This window comes from Diceros bicornis, chromosome 7 (genome assembly GCF_020826845.1).
Source record: "Diceros bicornis minor isolate mBicDic1 chromosome 7, mDicBic1.mat.cur, whole genome shotgun sequence".
Taxonomy (NCBI): Eukaryota; Metazoa; Chordata; class Mammalia; order Perissodactyla; family Rhinocerotidae; genus Diceros; species Diceros bicornis.
In genome coordinates, this window is record NC_080746.1 from 68,388,304 (window position 1) to 68,407,835 (window position 19,532).

The following is a 19,532-nucleotide window of genomic DNA, read 5'->3' on the forward strand; positions in this document are numbered from 1 at the left end:
GCCAGCAGTGGAGTGCGCGCACTTAACTGCTAAGCCACGGGGCCAGCCCCAACTTTTTAATTTTAAAAATAAAGATATAAGACTCAGAAAGGTTTACTTGCCATAGATGGTTAGCTGGCAAGGAAAATCGTGTATCTTAAAGTTGGGTTTCTCTAAGATTACCTTTTCTATGATGGGATAGAGAAATTAACTTATAGTGACTGAAGTAGGAAACATGTCTTTCTCATTTCTCAACTGTTGGTTCTAGATAGGTAATTTGGCATAATAAGGTCTCTTCCTATCCAGAGATAGTATAAATCTAGGAAGAAAAAACTCAGTTTGACTAGAATGCTAACCAGTGTGACCAGGCAATATTCTAGTTTAGAGTCCTTTGGCAGTTGGAACAGTGAAGAAATCCCTAGGAGGTCACTGCTTTCAGGTGATGGGGGAAGGTGTGGAGCCTAGAGATCAGCAGCCTCACATTTCACACAATCAGATGTGGAGGTACTTAGGCACGGCTTCTTAACTGGAAGGAGCGAGGCAAGAATTGGAGCCTCTGGAAATCTGAGGAGTCAGAGACAAGGTATGAGGAACGAGAAAGCAAAATGTCACAGACTGAGAATTGTAAAAAAAAAAAAAAACGAAAAAGTAAGAAAGGATCACTCTTCCAGTGTCTGGTTTACAACAGTAATTCTACAAGTTCTGATATGTTCAGAGCCCCCTGGAAAAATCTTTGCTTTATTAGGGGTTATTTAGTTAGAATCAATAGTACTTTAGCCCTAGCTACAACTCTGAGTTTCACCTCTTTCACAGAAGAGCCATAGGGAATTTCCTTCTGAAACAAATGTCAAGAGAAGTGCTTTCTATCTAAAGGCTTTATCAAACACAAATTGAGTACAACTTGGAAGAGAACAAGAGTCAATTGTGTGTGTCTGAATTTCTAAGATCACTAAATATTGACAGATAATCTGTTGGTACTCTGAGTTGGCCAAGGGGCTCAGGGAATGAAGGATTAAATCCAAGACTATACATGAATTTACTCAGCTGAAGATTACCCTCTCAGACCCTCTGATCCTCCTCATCCTTTAACTTCTGACTACATTACCACAAAAAGTGCCCACAATGTCATTTGTAGAAAACTTTTAAATAGTGGAAGAATGGCTCCTTTTCTTAATACCTGAAAAGATGCTGATGTGATCTGCAGTCCTTCCTGCATGTTCTGCTGGAGCTGGTTCTGCATCGTGATCTTCTTCTCCTTGGTGACGGAGGCAATAGGAAAACTTCGCACAACTGTCTGCTCACCAACTATAGGAAAACAGAACACAGACTCAGCAACAGCACTTTACAGCTCATTCTAGTGTCTCTGCTGCTCATTTTATCAACCTCTGCTGGAGAAATGTATCTGGAGAGGACGACACCCAGGAATGCAGTGAGAGAAAAATGCCATGATTCTAGAATCGCATTCATTAATTTTATTGGATGGCAATTCACTCCTGAGACACAGTCCTTTCCCAGAGTGAAGGAACTGTCACAACCTGCCTGCCTTCGTTCTATTTCCCAAACCTATGTGTACCCCACAAGATCACCTGGTTTAAGGCAATCTTACAGGAAGAAGAGGTTTTATACAGAAAACATAAATATCTTCAAATATTGAAAAGATACCCATGATATTTAATGTAAGAATAAAGCAAAGGAGAAAAGGTTTTTAAAGTTTATTTCCGTATGTGGTAAAAGGTGCTGTACTATGTATATGTGCCTTCAGAAGATATAAGCCTGGGGTTAGGCCCAAGATTTTTAGGAGTTTAAATATTAAATCAAGAAAGGGAAAACCATAAATAATTATTTATCAACTAACTGAGGTTATGAAGATGAGGGTCTAGAAAAGAAGTAGCATACATGAAGCCCCCCTTGAAGAGCTTACGGTTCCCCATGGGAGAAGAGAGTCACATGCAGAATAGAACAACATGTAATTAGCTTCTAGGTTTGAAGGGATGAGGCTTTAAATATTTTAGAAGGGGAGAAGATTTCTGGATGCTAGACGGCTAGAGAATGGTTCCTGGAAGAAGTGAGAGAGAAGGTGAGCTTTGAAGACAGTGTAGGTTTGGATTTGCAGAGGGGAAGAGGGAGGGCATTTCAGGCAGTGGTACAAGTAAGAACAGGAGCAGCAATGTGCAAGGCCCCTCAGCTAGTAAGCCAGAGAGGGTGAGATGTGAACTAGGTTTATCTGACTTAAGAGCCCATACATTTATCTACTTATTATCACCAGAATTCCTCATTCCCTGGACCTGTCAATTCCTAACCTTGAAAATTCTGATTATCCTCTTATGTTAAGCTCCTACCCAGAGGCTAAACAAAATCGGGATATACACAGGATTTAAGTTCTAGGATGTATTAAACAAGCTATGCTTATATAACAAAGGTAAAGTTATTTCTATGGGTCATTAAAAGAGAAATTTTAAATTAAAAATTTAAAAAGAGAAATAAAACACAAGAGACAAATAAAAAGGTTTCCTTTGATAAAAACAGTTATCCTAAAATTATGAAATTACACCAAAAATTAACAGGAAAAAATAAGAGAATAATACAAGCTTTCACACTAAGTACGGCTTTGATTTATTTAAAAGAAATAAATTAGAGCAACTTAAATGACCAACTATCTCATATATTTATATGCCCAAAATGTATGTTCATGGCCACTGAGCTCACAAAAGTTATAGTACAAAAAAATTATAAGTACGGGACATTTAGTTCCTTTTAAAAATATATTTGCTTTCAAATACAAATGTTATTTATGTATAGTAATATGACAAGAGAGGGCTGAGAAATTTTGTTCTATTTCTCACTCTTTTTCAAAATGAGCACAACTATTCCTATGGATTTATTTTGTTCATTGAATTTTATGAGCTTTTTGCTTATTATATGGTAAGCAATCTTTTATAACCAAGATAATAAACCCTCTTGATTCTATCCAAGCAAGAAATTATACAGTTGTGAGATTTTAAAGATAATACATTTTATACATCTGAATCCCACTGTCTAACAAAATGCACAGCACACAGTACATACTCATCAAATGCTACTGAATGAACAATTTTAGACGAGGAAGGAATTTTAGTGACCTTCATCCCAATGGTTCTCAGTCCTCAGCATGCATCACCATCGCTTCTGGGGCTTAAAAATACAGATGCCTGGGTCTCCCCATTCCTAGAATCCTATTCCAGATTCAATATCAATTGTTTGAGGGTTGGGTCCAGAAATTGGTATTTTTTTAAAGCTTCCCAGATAATTCAAATATACAGTCAAGGCTGAGAACCAATGAATTCTCACCAATCAAACCCAATTCCCTAATTTTATAAAAGGGGAAATTGAAACCCAGAGAAGTTAGAGGACTTAAAAAATCAAGATCTGTCAACAGCAATATAAATCTGAGTTTCTGGATTTGAAGTCCAATAATTTTATTCAAAATCTTATAGGCTTTTTCCATCAACCAGAATAGTTTATATAGAGACTACAGTGATTTTAAACAGATAATTCAGACTTGATAGGGCATGCTATTCCTTTCTTTCTTTTTTTTTTTTTTTGTGAGGAAGATCAGCCCTGAGCTAACATCAATGCCAATCCTCCTCTTTTTGCTGAGGAAGACCGGCTCTGAGCTAACATCTATTGCCAATCCTCCTCCTTTTTTTTTTTCCCCCCCCCAAAGCCCCAGTAGATAGTTATATGTCATAGTTGCACATCCTTCTAGTTGCTGTATGTGGGACACGGCCTCAGCATGGCCGGAGAAGCGGTGCGTCGGTGCGCGCCCGGGACCCGAACCCGGGCTGCCAGTAGCGGAGCGCGCGCACTTAACCGCTAAACCACGGGGCCGGCCCTATTCCTGTCTAATATAGATGATAGCATAGCATAGTGGAAAATAGAAGTTGAGAGAGTTTAGTGGATAGAAAAGAAGTTTTATGCTAAGAGGGAAATGAGGTTAGTTGAAATGGGATGAGAGGGAAGTGGAGTGAGTTAGTGCTGTATAACCCTGTGATGCTTAATACATCCTTCCACAGAAGGGATCATGTGCCTGGAAAACCTTAGCCTTACAGTTAACGGCAGGACTCGGAAAAGTGGGGCAAATCAGCAGGGGACACTATTAGCAGCTAGATACTGGGAATATCCCCAGGTCACAAGATGCTGCCTCATGAAATTATGATCATTTCAGTGAATGAACCCATGATTTACTGTTTAAAAGATACCTTTTGTTCTTCAAGTAAGAATTAATCTATGATCCAAATTATTATTAGCTTTGACAGATAAAAGAATTCTAAAAAATATCTATGTGGTAAAAGGCTTACTTTGAATCTGAAATGACCTGCAAATCACTGTACACAGATGGAATCAAAACCTCATGTAGCACATAGACATCCATGTTCTGATGACATATGAGCCATACCTAGCTGATCATGGGGAGTCCCTCTGAAGAGAATTCTATAAGTGGTGAGGAACAAGGCTCCTTCTGCTGGCAGGAGCTGAGGACCTCCAAGAAGGCCTCCGGTGGCTTCTTCTCTTCCATCAGGATCCAGTAGGACTCGAAGACCTTCACAAACAATTTCTTCTCCCGGCAGTAGAGCAGGTCTAAGAATCTTGGGCTAATAACAGAGAAAGTATTTTAAACAGAACTCTTGTGGTGTTTCTTAGACCAAGGTTATCTTTTCAGCTACAGATCTAAACAACTTGAGCCAGATTTCCCAGGTAGCCAAAATGAGAAAACAGATTTGGGAAGAGGCAGAAATAACATTTCTGCATCTAAATGTAAAAAGATTCTTGGCAGCATTGCTAATGAACAGTAAAATCATTGGAAATTACTAAAATGTTTGAAACATCTATTCAATGGAACATTTTGCAACTGTTAAAAAAATTACATGGATATATATATATGTTAAGATAGAAAGATATCCAGAATACATTGTTAAGTAAAAAAGAAAGTTGCAAACCAGTATGTTTATTATGATCCTCTTTTTGGAAAAAGAAAAAAAAATTGTAAGGCTATGAACCAAACTGTTAAAGGTGGTGCTATCATGATTAAGGGTAGAGGTGGTGGGGTGGAGGACCAGGGGGAACTTCCACTTTTTACAATACGTATTTCTTTAATGCTTCAATTTTATACAAAGAACACTATTAGGTTTTTTTTTTTTAATGATTTTTTTCCCCTCCCCAAAGCCCCAGGACATAGTTGTATATACTAGTTGTACGTCCTTCTAGTTCTTCTAGTTATTCAGTAGCTGCTACAGCATGGCTACTGACAGACGAGTGGCGTGGTTCTGCGCCTGGGAACCGAACCCGGGCTGCTGATGCGTAGCGTGCCGAATTTCAACCACTAGGCCATCAGGGCTGGCTCCACTGTTACTTTTGCAAATTGAAAAAAATAAATACTTAAAAAAATGGATGCATCTTTAAAAAGACCCGCCCTTCTTGGCCTTTATTGAAGATTAACATAATAAATGGCCAAGTAATGAACATTTACATATCCTGGGAAATAAGGAACCATATGATACACTCTTCTGAAGAGTAGTTTAGTGTTAGAAAAAAAATCCATCTCTCCTGAAGATAATATGCTTATTTGTTACTAAGCGATAAAAACTATATAAATCAAGAGTATTCTTTTTGTTGGCTCTAGGAAGCTCAGAGCTAAATGTAAAGCGAAAGTATAATGATCACTGTGTCTCAGATTTCTGATAGAATTATCTTTCCTATCCATCTGGCTTCTGATTTCTCCTTTGAATTTCTTTTTAATAGTTATGTTATATAGGCAAGAGGGTCCTGAACCCTAGTCCATAGACTGGTGCCAGACTAGCTGCAAAATAACTATCTGGGAGGCTTGTTAAAGTACAGATTCCCAGGCCAAGTCCCAATTGTACTCCAATTCAGGAGGCTGGGGTAGGGTTCAGGACTCTCAATTGTTAATAGACTTCCCAGATGCTGTAATGTGTGCTTGTAATATACACAGATTCAGGAACCTGCTGTTTTTATGGTAATTGCCTTAAGGCCTTTTTTTAGGGAAGTAGGCAGAACAAAAAATCTTGGCTTGGGCTTGGAAGTTAGAATGTTCATAATTTATGCCCTGCCTACAAAAGTAGACTCAACAAGAGGTTATTATTCCTCCTTTATTGAGTCCACTATGCTTACTTCAGTATCTTTTCTATGAGGATCTACATGATAAACTCCTCTGAAAGTTTAATGTATCATTAAAACTGGAGCTAGTCTCTGTAAAAGGTTAGGAGAAGGTACTTTCTGGAGCACAACAGTCTATTGTTGCTGTTTTTAAGAAGAGATGTTATACCCTGAAAGCATGTGGTCTGGAATAATTACCTTCTGTATAGGTGGAAGTCTTCTACTCTCTCGATGCACTGCTTCTAGGGTCTCAATGTGCATAGCTACAATTCCTAGGGTGAGTCAGAGTATTCAAAGTGAAAGAACACAAAACAAGCAGAATTAAAACAAATTCTGGATATTTTAGAATTAAAAACTAATCATAGTTTAGTGGTTCCTCAAATAGTTAAACACAGAATTACCATATGACCCAGCAATTCTACTCCTAGGTATATACCCAGAATTGAAAATAAGAACTCAAACAGATACTTGTATGTGAATATTCGTAGTAGTGCTATTCACAATAGCCAGAAGGTGGAAACAATCCAAGTGTCCATCAACAGATGAATGGATAAACAAAATGTGGTATATCCACACAGTGGAATATCATTCAGCCATAAACAGGAATGAAGTTCTGATACCTGCTACAACATGGATGAACCTTGAAAACATTACGCTAAGTGAAATAAGCCAGACACAAAAGGACAAATATTATATGATTTCATTTATATGTAATATCTAGAATAGGGAAATTCATAGAGATAGAAAGTAGATTAGAGGTTACCAGGGGCTAGGGGGCGGAGAATGAGGAGTTATCGTTTAATGGGTACAGAGTGTCTGCTTGGGGTGATGGAAAAGTTTTGGTAATAGACAGTGGTGATGGCTGCACAACATTGTGAACGTAATTAATGCCACTGAATTTTCTACTTAAAATGGCAAATTTTATGTTATATATCTTTTACCACAATTTAAAAATATTTAAAAAACCTAACCAGAACATAATTAAATAGCATGGCTAAACTACCAGAAGACAAATATTGCAGGTATTATGCTGGAAAAAGTAGACCCACAAGAAAAGTTTTTACTCAATTATCTCTAATATTCTGGTTCTCTAATATCTGCAAAGTGATTACCTGGTATCATGCAATGAAGGCTCTTGATGTGATCCTGAGTAACTCCACTTTCTGTACAAACCTTATCAATAAATCGCGTAATGAAACGCACAACAGAATTGGCAATATCATTATTCTCTGAATCTTCAAACCCACTTTCTGTGTCATAGCTCTCAGCTACACTTCCTGCAATACTAAGAAAGTTAAGAAAAGAAATTATGGTCAGTACTCAAATGTAACAAATGACTACTATATCACAGTCAATTTCCACAGCAAGTTAAACTTGCTCAAACAGATGTATACTCAAGCAGAAGGCTCACTTAACGCCATGGCTCCTTCACAGGTGATAGCGGTGAAACATGATATTCTACTTGCCTACATTGGGAAGCTACTGTCAGGCATTGTCCTTTGGACTCACATTTGTTTTTGTAAGGAATCCTTCAGTCATTCTCCTAAAAGGACCTCAGGAACCACAGAAAATAAGCAAAAAGGGACTCTTTCATTTATAATCTGATACTTGAACCTTCTAAAAAAAACATGTCCTCCCAAGTTAATTACCACATCGAATCAGACAAAGCAATATGGCTATCTTTTGCCTTTGGCAACTGAGGGACATGTTCCCTGGTAGGCAAAGTAAAAGAACTTTTTTCAGCAATAGTATGTTCTTCCAAACGGAAGAAACAAATTGTCCTACGAATCCTTCTCTTGCTAATATTTATCTCTCTCTGAGGGAATCACAACCTTTTTGGTCACTTTGAAGCCATCATTCTTCTGTAGGTGACAAAGTTATGCAAGAGAAGGGGATAAATATGAAATGGAGTGTGAAAGCTCAATCCCTGCTCTCGGTGCTTATTCAGTTCACACTATTCAACAAACATTCCTGCCTCCTGTGCCTTCGTTTAGACTGCTAATCATGGAGAAGACTCATTTGCCTGTTCTAACCTACTCAGTTCTCTTTCCTCCAAATCGAGCCACATTACCTGAATCAGTGTTAAGGTAAAGCTAAGCAGTGAATATGGCCATCACACCATCCCAAGCGTTAAAAGACTTCAGCCACTCACTATGTAAATCAGGTTATAGAAAAATGTCATGAAAAAAAAAAAAGCAAGGTAGGAGAAAGAGTGATGGACATGAGCTTAAGATGGGGAAGTCAGGAAGGCCTCTCTGGGTAGGTGACATTTGAGCAGAGAACTAAATGAAGTGAGGGAGTGATTCTTGTGACTATTTTAAGGAGGGTATTTCAGATTGCAGGAACAAGTACAAAGGCCCTGAGGCAGGATTACGCTTAGAGTGTTTGAAGATTAGCATTAGCAGGACACCAGTTTGGCTGACTGAGAGCGATAGGAAACAAGGTCAGAGCAGTCACCAGGGGCCAGATCCTGTTAGGCCTTGTAGTCCACGGGTTTTATTCTCAGGGGTATGGGAAGTCACTGTTGAGAGCAAGGCATGGCTGAGGACATGATTACAGGGAAATGCCATAGCTAGCTGAGGAATAGGAGGGCCAAGAAACAAATAATCACTTTGGCAAGAAGAGTTCATTAGTAATTTTCCAGAGCACTTTCTGTATATTGCTATGGTAGAAAGCACCTAAAGGGCTGGATCACTAGTGGGTGAGACGTTTGAAAACTTAGGTCATGAAAGAGAAGACAGTATGAGAGGTGGTTAAGAATAGTTGGATGGGGGGCTGGCCCCGTGGCTTAGCGGTTAAGTGCGTGCTCTGCTACTGGCGGCCCGGGTTCAGATCTGGGCGCGCACTGACGCACTGCTTCTCCGGCCATGCTGAGGCGGCGTCCCACATACAGCAACTAGAAGGATGTGCAACTATGACATATAACTATCTACTGGGGCTTTGGGGAAAATGGGGGAGGGGAAGGGAGGAGGATTGGCAATAGATGTTAGCTCAGGGCTGGTCTTCCTCAGCAAAAACGAATAGTTGGATGAAGAGAAGGTCTTTTAATAGCGAAGAGCTGAGCAAGTCTGAAGGTGGGGAAAATGGATAAATTTTGAAATATGTATGGCAATATTCGCCCAAAATACTTTATATTCTCTGCTAAGCCAAGAAGAATAGAATTCTCTGTGTGTCCACATTTCAGTACCTGTTTGTGACAATGCTATTGCTCCCACTCTCCCAGTCCCCTGGCGCCGATGTTCTTAGGAGCTTGTTTTTACTCGTATCCAGTGGAACTAGCAGGTTGACCATGAGGTTTGCAAAGTGAATGGCCTGACTGAAGACAGTACTTTCCTCACGTTGCACCAGCTCCTGCTGAGCTGATTTGCTCAGAGTAGGCCAAAGGCGTAGCTGCTCGGCCGCCAGGTCCATTGCTGTCTTCTCCTGATACTGGTCATCAGGAAGCTTATCCTAAAAAACAAAGCAATACAATCGAAATCTATCACTTCACACAAGCTTCAAAAAACATGGAAGATGTTTTAATAACTCATCTACTAAATACCTATGTCAGCAAAAACAAAAACAGAGAAACAAAACAAAACCTAGTCTTCTTTATTTCCCAGCTCCAGCAGGCTCTGAGTGGAACCATATGACAAACCCAAGGAAGCAGCAGGAAAGCACAGATGGAAACACTTCTCATTGCTAACATTTCACTGCATTTATTTACCTCTACGGCTCCATCCCTTTCAAGCTGCCAGTTATGACAAATTGTTGACCTGAAGTACCTATAAAAACTCAGGTATGAATGCTCCAGTAGCATTTACTAATACTCTGATATGTTTCTTTTATTCTGCTCTTTGGGAGAAGAAGATAGAATGACCAAAGTCACAAAAAATAGAGCTAGATTTCCTTGTAAATGTGAGAGTCAAACATTATCACCACTTGGGTATATAGATGACCATGGGATTTTTAAGAGGGGTTTGCTAGTAGGCTGAAGATTAAACAATAACAGTAACCCACATCTGCCTAGCACTTTATAGCTTATGAAGAGCTGGCATATCTATAGTCTCACACATCTAATCCGGGGCTCAGAGGCAGGCTTCTTTAGAACAGAGGACACAGAAGCAGTGACACGTGTTTGCTCTACAAATGCTTTTGCGATAAACCAACGTTAGCGTTACAGCTGCTTAAAAAACTATCAAAAGCACCCCACCTGCCCAATTATTTCTGGAACATGTCTTTACATCTGCTACAAATTATTCCTTACCCAAGCGCATGTGGTGTTTTGAAAGAAAAATCTAAGTTTTAAATTAAATTAAGCAAACAATTTACACTAACAGTGTACAATAATAATTTGGAATATCAGATAGGTGTCAGATAGTGCTATTTGTTATTAAAGTTTCTGTTCTTATCATACTTAATACTAGACCAATAATACATTTAAAATTACACGAGGCATAGAAATATTTGAGTATAACTATATAGTTTCTGTTAGATATCTAGGTTCATTTATTTCACATTAGGTCAATTTAAAATAGCATAATAGAAAGGATCAGTAGCAGTGTGTTAGCTCAGTATAAGAATTAAAAATTACTCTTTTTTTTTTTTTGTGAGGAAGATCGGCCCTGAGCTAACATCTACCAATCCTCCTCTTTTTGCTGAGGAAGACTGGCCCTGGGCTAACATCCATGCCCATCTTCCTCTACTTTATATGGGACGCCGCCACAGCATGGCTTGCCAAGCAGTGCGTCAGTGTGCGCCCGGGATCTGAACCTGCGAACCCCGGGCTGCCGCAGTGGAGTGCGCACTTAACCACTTGCGCCACCAGGCCGGCCCCTAAAAATTACTCTTAAAGTGAATCAACACTGATATTCAAGTCTTTAATGCTGCTTTAAGTTCAATTAACGAGGATGATAATTTCTAACATTATTTCCTATATTTACAAATATAGGATATATTTATATTTATATACTTACTATATTACTTAAATGCCCTTTACTTGTATTAGACATTAAAATCTTACAATAATCATATCTATTCATTTTACCAATGAGGAAATAAGGCACAGAGAGGCAAAGCGAATTGCCCAAGACCAGACAGCTAGTGAACATTTTAAAATTTCAGAAAAATTTAAACTACTTTTTCAAACTAAAAATAATTTTATTTTAAAATATTTTCTTGGTATTTTATGCTGATAAAATAAATGGAAGCCTATAGAATATTCCTAACAGGAGACCTAGATTTATTGCTGGCATACTTTTGAGCAGAACTACTGAATTTTACATTTATTTTAGAGTCAATTAACTTTAATTTGACATTTCTTCAAGAAGTTAATTGCACAAAGACATCTGCCTAGGTATTCTAGGTTTGTTCTTTCTGTTCAACCTCCTATAATAGTTTCCAGGGAATTCTTACTTACTAAAATATAATAAAGCAATTCTAGTGCTAAAGAACCGTATTAAGAAGTTATTATGAAAAAATATGTCATAAATCAACAGAAGAAAGATGCTCACCAACAAGGCTCCCTAACGTAAACCCCAAATACATTGGTAGGATGTGGCTAGATTTCCTTTTGTGCTGGGAATACATGAAGAAGCTTTCCTTGAAGCCAGGATCCCAGCCCCACACAAGTACCTTTCTTCTCTTGTCTCACCTTTTGCTTCACATGTGGGATGTGATTGTCTTCCTTGGCTGAGAGATACAGGGAACGAACCTGTTCCTGCACTGCATTATAAAAGGTTGTCTCCCAGAATTGCTGATTTGTCCAAATGGAGTGGTCCTGTACGCAGGTGTAGGCAAACTGGCTGACTCCAGGGGCCAGTTTCTGTGAGAACACACAATATACATCACCATGGGGCTGACAGAGTCATGACAGTTCAGGTTACAGGGGCCACAGTTAACCACGGGATCAAATGATTTATCTATAAACGATATCTTACAGCAGGATGAGCTTAGCAACTAGCAATCTACTCATTTTTAACTGGCAACTTTGGGCTTGCTATCAAATCCTTTAGGGTCTCAGTCACTTTATCTATTAAAATGGACATTTTAGCAGCAGCTAAAAATCAAAGTTATTATATGAATTAGAGAATATATGAAAAGTACCTACCACTGTACTGTGCACACAGTAGGCACTGGAGAGTTGGTAGGCCTCATTACAATTAGGACATATAAGAAAATCCATCACAATCTAAACATAAAACTCCAGATAATTTAAAATTTCTTCTACTTGGTTTTAGAGTACATTTTGGGGGGGTACTAATCGACATGTGAGTGAGCCTACAACTTGGCCTTACACACAGAATGAAGGCGTGTCATGAATTTGGGACTCGAGAGGAATTGCACCCTCCCTACTGCTCACTCTAGCCCTTTACCTCCCCAACAAGGCTGCTGCCTGGCTCACATACTTCCTAGCAGACTGTCCTGGGCTTCAAGGGCATTTTCTGGTAACCAAGTCTGGGCATGGGAAGGTAATCTCAAACCAAATCTTTCTTTCCAGGACTTCCTGCTGGGCTTCAAAATAAGAGTAAACCATACTCCGTGATTAACAACAGAAGTAAGGAAAACTAACTCTGTCACTTGAGACACTTCATAAATATTTATATATCTCTTTAAATACTAAAATCTTGTTAAGATGCACATTATTATCGCCTATTTATTTACTGGTGAGAAAGAGTGGCCCTGAGCCAACACCTGTTGCCAATCTCCCTCTTTTTGCTTGAGGAAGACTGGCCCTGAGCTAACATCCATTCCCATCTTCCTCTATTTTTTGTATGTGGGACATCGCCACAGCATGGCGTGAAGAGTGGTGTAGGTCCACACCCGGGATCCGAACCTGCAAACCCGGGCCACTGAAGCAGAGGATGCCGAACCCAACCACTACACCACCAGGTCGGCCCTATTGCCAATTTAAAGAAAAGAAAATAGAAGTTCAGGGAGGTTTAAGTGATTGCCCAAGGCCATATAGCAATTACATAAGTGGTGAAATTGGGTTTCAAACCCAAAGTTTATTCGGTTCCAAAGCTCCTGATCTTTTTACTATACCAAATTGTCTTGCAAAGGAACTGAAAGAAAATCATAAAATAAATTAAATACCAATTAGCACTGCTGTCTGTTTTTTTTTTGCACTTTAGGATTTTGTTTCCCAAAGTAATATTCTGCCTCAAAACCTCTGATATGATTTTAATTAACACTGTGTTTGTAATTTTACAGATAATATACATTGCTAAATTTCAGTTAATGATCTGAGTCATCTTTCCACAGTTATTGCTTTCACCTCTAAAAGTTAAAAATGTTTCAATTTTTTTTTTTTTTTGGTGAGGAAGATTATCCCTGAGCTAACATCCGTTGCCAATCTTCCTCTTTTTGCTGAGGAAGATTGGCCCTGGGCTAACATCTGTGCCCATCTTCCTCTACTTTATACGGGATGCTGCCACAGTATGGCTTGACAAGCGGTGTGTTGGTCCGCGCCTGAGATCCAAACCTGGGGAACCCCAGGCCACTGAAGCAGAGTGCACGAACTTAACCACTATGCCATCAGGCCAGCCCCTCAAAAATTTTTTAATCCATCATCCTCAGCAAACAGCAAGTAACACTCTCAATAAACATAATTTTTTTTGTCCATTTTATTCTTTGGAATTGAGTTCATTTGTTTTTTGAGAGTGGAACTAAAGTTTCTGATAATATAAGTTTTATTTTGAAGCAATTTGATAAGCTGAATTCTCTTCTCCTGAAATGTTGGACACAGAAGATTATTATTAAGGTTATATACATAACAGTTATGTAGCAAAAGTTGGTTCATTTCTTAGGGATGCACAGCAGATGTACAAGATACTTGGTAAAAATTATATGCTCAAAACATGCTAATTTCCTTCTTGGTCTAGAGCAGACTAAACCTTGAACTGGAATAGGCACCATGCCTACCATGAAATGTAGTACTTGTGTAGCTGAACGTAGGGTGGCTGTGATTTTGCCTATGAGAGTTTGTGTATTTCTGCATCCCATGTGTAAGTAAGTCCCTTTTAAGATAGGCCTATGCACTGTTGCTGAGGTGGTCGACTATAACTCTATTAGGTGGCTGTAAGCAGGGACTGACCATGAAGCAAAAATCAGGAGTTTCCCAAGGCGAAGCTGCACGAAGATCACTGTTGGTCTTCACAATGCCTGTCTGCTCATTTAAGACACGGCTACTATCTACCCATGGGAAATCAGAGACAAAATGTGTGTGGTTCTGTGAGTATGTCAGCAGAAGCCACAGACACTGTGAATCACATGCTCCTTATACTCTGCTTGAAGATACTTCGGATGTGGGCTGCAAATTTTTCTTTTGCCCCTAAGCACTCTAAGGACTAACAACGACCCCAGTAGCAGCGCATAGGCCTATTTTGAGAGATTTTAAAGGCATGAAATTGAAACAAGATAAAAGCATAATTCTCAACTGCCTCTCCCATGAGCATAATCAGAGGCAGCACCATTTCTTACAAAGGCAATGTAATGAATAGCAGCTCTTAAAATTTTGGAGTTCTGAAATTATATTAATATAGATGAGCTCAGAAAAACTGAGCTCTGAACAAATCCTTATCAGTTTCTCACATGAAGTACTTTTAGGATCTTCAACACATCAAAAAAGTTATTATTAATTATAAATCTCTTACTACAACTTGACAGAGCTCTACAGGAATCTGACAGTATGATGAAGCCCTGCCTTTCTCTTTCAGCATTTTTCTTACTGATGCTGCATTTTCACTTTCCTTGGCACATATCAGTTATTATCTTCCTGTTTATTCTGAAACTAAAAGTGAATATGTAAAAAATTCCCTATATCTTTTGAATATAAGTGGACTATGTATGTTCTAAGGCAGAAAAACGGTATAAAACAGAGTGACAGGGGCCCAAAGAGTCAGAACCCACAGCTTGTTTACTAGGTGAGAATTATAGCAGGATGAAGTGATTATACGATAAATAGTTTTTGGTGGCAAGACAGTCACAAATGGCTATGGCACCTGACACATGCATAAGAAATCATTAATTCTCAAATACTACTTCGAATATTATTATCTTTCCTAACCTGAAATTTGCCTCCTTTCTTTGTGGTTTCCTGCTATGTCTTCTCAACGGCAAGGGGCACTATATCCCTCGCTCTTAGGATGGGCAGGGCCACTGCACTGATGGGCAGGGGTGTTCTTAGGACCAGCAGAGGGCAGTAGCACCTTATTCTGCCTAGATTCCATCAGGGCTTTAGATAGGAATTGCAAAAACGGAGCTCTGCAGTCTGGCTGGGCTATCAAGTGGGTAGTACGGTGAACACTGCATGTCCTCACTGTACATTTGAGAGACCCTATAAAGAAAATGGATTTGGCTAAGGTCACCCACCAAGATGGGTAGTAGAGAAGGGAACAGAAATAAGGTTTTCCATTATTCTACATCATTTCCGTAAGATACAAAAATTAAGATATTCCATAAAACAAAATTATAATTATCTAGAGAAAGATGCAACAAGACTGTTTAGGATTTTAGATTCAGTGTATCCTGTGACAGTAATAGTAGTTTTAGTAAACAAAGAAAATAAGCACCTGTGGATAAAACTATCTCCTGGTTCTAATCACTTCTTTGATTTGAAGAAAAAAACTTTCCCAAGACGGTTTCTCAAATTGGTCCATATGCCAATTTCATGACCTTTCATTTTATTTTATTTTTTAAAATTAATTAATTTTTTAAAAATGCAGCTTCTGATTCAGTAGGTCTGTGTGCAGAAAAGATTCTGCATTTCTTCTTTTTTTTTTTTTTTGCAGGGGAAGATTCGCCCTACGCTAACATCCGTTGCCAATCTTCCTCCCCTTTCTTTCTTCTTCCTCTCCAAAGCCCCAGTACACAGGTGCGTATGGTCGTAAGTTCTTCTGGTTCTTCTATGTGAGCCGCTGCCGCAGCATGGCTACCAACAGACAAGTGGTGTGGTTCCACGCACAGGGAACTGAACCTGGGCCGCCAAAGCAGAGCATGCCGAACTTTAACCAGCAGGCCACCAGAGCTGGCTCGTGACTTTTTATTTTGCACAAAGATGAGACTCAATTTGCACTGAGAGTGTGAGGGTGGTGGTGCTGGTAGAGGATGCTGTTGTCAAATGACATTTCTCTTTCTTTCCCTTTAATTCTGGCAACAATATTTACTTTACATTTCATAATAATTCTTATGATTCTGTTCTAAAGAAACAAGTGATATTTTGCCATGAACTTTTATGAGATGTTTAAGAATGTGTTGACTTCCTTCCTTATCTAGAAAAAATAGCCCTGAAGGTACTAGATTAAGCAATGGCATTCATTTTCCACAAAGCATTCAAAGGAAACCCAGCATGGGACAGGATATAGAGAATAAATTCATGGGGCTCACCAACCAGCAGGCCAGATTCAAATCCAAATAAATGCACAAATCACCTCAGAGACGAGCTGGTCAAGGGAAAGGTTAAGATAGCAGTACGAGGGGCCTGTCTAAGGCCTGTCTGGCTAGACATGTTTGCTCTCCAGGCCCAAGGCTCTAATTAGGGAGCTCAGAGGGAAACCAGATTTCAGGGAAAAAAGCTAGCTGGCAGGACTAATTCCTTAAATATGTAACGGTCTTAAAGAATACGGCAAAATACAAAGATTCACTGTTTTGATTGCTGGGTATTTCCTATCCAGTTCTGCACACTGGAATACAAGTGCACCTCACTGCACAGTTCAGAGATGGTGCCAGCCAGTCCTTTTATGATTCTACACTGGTCTGACCAAGTCCAGATACTAAGTCACTTTAAGAATTTATTTCTGAGTATTTTCTGATGAACTTTGGAAATGCTTAGTCTTGAGGGACAAACAAAAGGAAGATAGGAATAGGAAAAATGTGCATCTAAAACCTGTATTTATCAATTTTAACCAAATCTTAAACATATTTGCTTTGTGCATTTTTTTTTTAAACAAAGGACACATAATATTACAGATTTGGTTGCAGCCCACTGTGTACCTCTCTTGATCCCATTTCCCTTCTATCTTAGAGGTAACAAGGATCCTGAATTAGGTATTTTTCATGCCCATTTATGTTTTTCCACCTGTATATATGCATAAAGAGTATACAGGATTATATTGCAGGTTTCATTTTATCTCTTATTGATGCTTTTCAAAGTATACAACTTATATTTCACTGATCTATGTAAAATTTAACTAAACTATGTAATTAGGACAAAACGCAACTGGCTCTTTGTAAACATACAACTCAGTTATTAGGGGCAGAAAGAGAGTGGCCTATAAGCAATGAGTATTTAGGATACTGTGTTCATTAGTCGTTAGGAGTTACAGAATGGTGAGTAATCCAATTAAAAGGAGGTGATTATGAGAATCTACTATAGTTTTTCCTGTTCTACTACCTGATACTCTAAGTGCAAGTAACTTCAAATTCATAATGGTCTAAACCTCTCTGGGGTTGCTTAGAAGATCCAGGCACATAATTTTTGCACAAGAAGTATATTCATTCAACACTATTGCCCAGTATTCATTTGATGTGCCAATGTCAGTAGTTGGAATGACAGGGTTGAAGTCCTTCTAATGATTATCCTTCTAATGATTCTCTGTATTAAGTTGCTTAGTAAATATTGAGAAATCAGAGTATGAATCAATTTCTTTCCTTTGTGGTCCAGAAATTAAATACAGGCTTGTTGTCAAGTACTTTGCCTGGGTTTGGTACTCTTAAAAACACAACACAGGCTCCAAATTCCCTCTCCGTTTTTTTTTTGCAGGTTTTTAAACTTTATATAAATGGTATCATATTATGTTTTATTCTGCAACTTGGTTTTTCATACATTATGTTGCTAGACTTATCCACGTAATAATAAATAATAATTATTACTATAACTAACCTGTACTGAGCTCTCACTATGTATATTTATCCACTGACTTAGTCCTTACAGCAATCTCATGATTACCCTGTTTTAAAGGTGAATAAACTGAGGCACAGAGAAGTTAAGTAACTAGTCTAAGAGAATACTGTTAGGAAGTGGCAGAACCAGAGCTGGGATTCAAACCCTGGTAGTTTAGCTACAGAATCTAGTTTTGTAATCCCTGCGCAGTTAACCACTGTATGGAATTCCATTGTATGAATATATAGCATTTCCTCGTTCCTGTTAATGGACATTTGTATTGTTTCCAACTTTTTGCTATTATACACAATGGCGCATGAATATTATCACACATGTCAACTGCCAACTTTGATTATTGGTTTCAGTACCATGGAATAGTGCCTGGTGGTACTTAAGAGAGGCCTAACAAATACGGTAATTCCCATTGTTATCTGTCCAAAAACATTTTTGAGTTATTGTACAGTGGTTATTTTTCCAATGAGAAATTATTTCATGCAGATTTTTTGCAAATCCACTATTTAAAAAAATTAACAATAATTCTTTAATATCAACTATCTAGTCAGTGTTTAAACTTTTAATTATCTTTATGTTAAAAAAGTTTTTCTTTGTTTTCTTTCCTTTTTTGTCCCTTTTAAATAATCAGTCTGTTTGACTTAGGAAGGACTCAAATAAGGTCCATACATTATTCCAACAGAATTTCCATCAGTCTGGTGATTGCTGACTGCATTCCAGTGGTGTCATGTGACATTCTTTTGTCCTCTGTATTTCCTGCAAATTGGTAGTTGGATCTACAGGCTTGATCTAGATTCAGGCTTGATTGTTTGGCAAGAATACTTCATGGACAGTACTACCATAAGAGATACATCTGGTTGTTTCTCCTTTTGTGATGTTAAAGGCCACTGATGGTCAATGTCTAGATTCATTAATCATTAGGAGTAATAAAATAGTGACATTCTCACTCTACCTTTACTCTCTCACTTATTAGCTGGAATATTTCTATAAAGAGAAACTTCTCATCAACTGTTTGGTGATCCAAACATACAGTCTGTATTAGAAAGCACGATACATACATGATTTTATCCCTTCATTTATCAGTTTTAAAAACAATGAGTTGTTTTTCCAGCATCCATCATAGATGACCACTTCGTTTTTCTCTTTTTTATTCATATTTTTATGAACTCATGGATTTTTAAACATTTGATGTAACTATTCTTAAACCTGTTTAGAAACAAATAAAAAAAAATCTATCCTTACGTGTTTACTGGAAACTTGTGTTTTTCATTAACTCAATACCAAGCACTATGGGATCCCTGTCTACAAAGTGCCTATATAATCTATATGGAGAGACAACAACTCCAGATGTGTTGACTGATGAACCTAACAATGTTGTTCATAACAGCACTGTAAACCGGGAGATAAAGGGCCTGACTGGGAGAACACAATCAGGAAAAAGACTACTAGTAGATATATCACAAAGTGTTTTCTCTGAGATGTAAATGTAAAAGGAACAATAGAAGAAAGACATCAGTGGGTCCTGGCA

The 19,532-nt window shown here is 38.4% G+C and overlaps 1 protein-coding gene across 5 annotated transcripts in view; it reads right to left on the reverse strand.

Annotated features, from left to right (window-relative positions):
• SBF2 (SET binding factor 2) overlaps positions 1 to 19,532 on the reverse strand; it is a 507,948-nt gene that overhangs the window by 62,228 nt on the left and 426,188 nt on the right. For all 5 annotated transcript variants that reach the window (XM_058545969.1, XM_058545967.1, XM_058545970.1 and 2 more), the window contains 6 exons: positions 11,765 to 11,935; positions 9,320 to 9,582; positions 7,245 to 7,417; positions 6,331 to 6,404; positions 4,415 to 4,610; positions 1,157 to 1,284 (listed from right to left, as the gene is read on the reverse strand). In XM_058545969.1, coding sequence (XP_058401952.1) covers positions 1,157 to 1,284; positions 4,415 to 4,610; positions 6,331 to 6,404; positions 7,245 to 7,417; positions 9,320 to 9,582; positions 11,765 to 11,935 — 1,005 coding nt within the window. The remainder of the gene's footprint in view (positions 1 to 1,156; positions 1,285 to 4,414; positions 4,611 to 6,330; positions 6,405 to 7,244; positions 7,418 to 9,319; positions 9,583 to 11,764; positions 11,936 to 19,532) is intronic.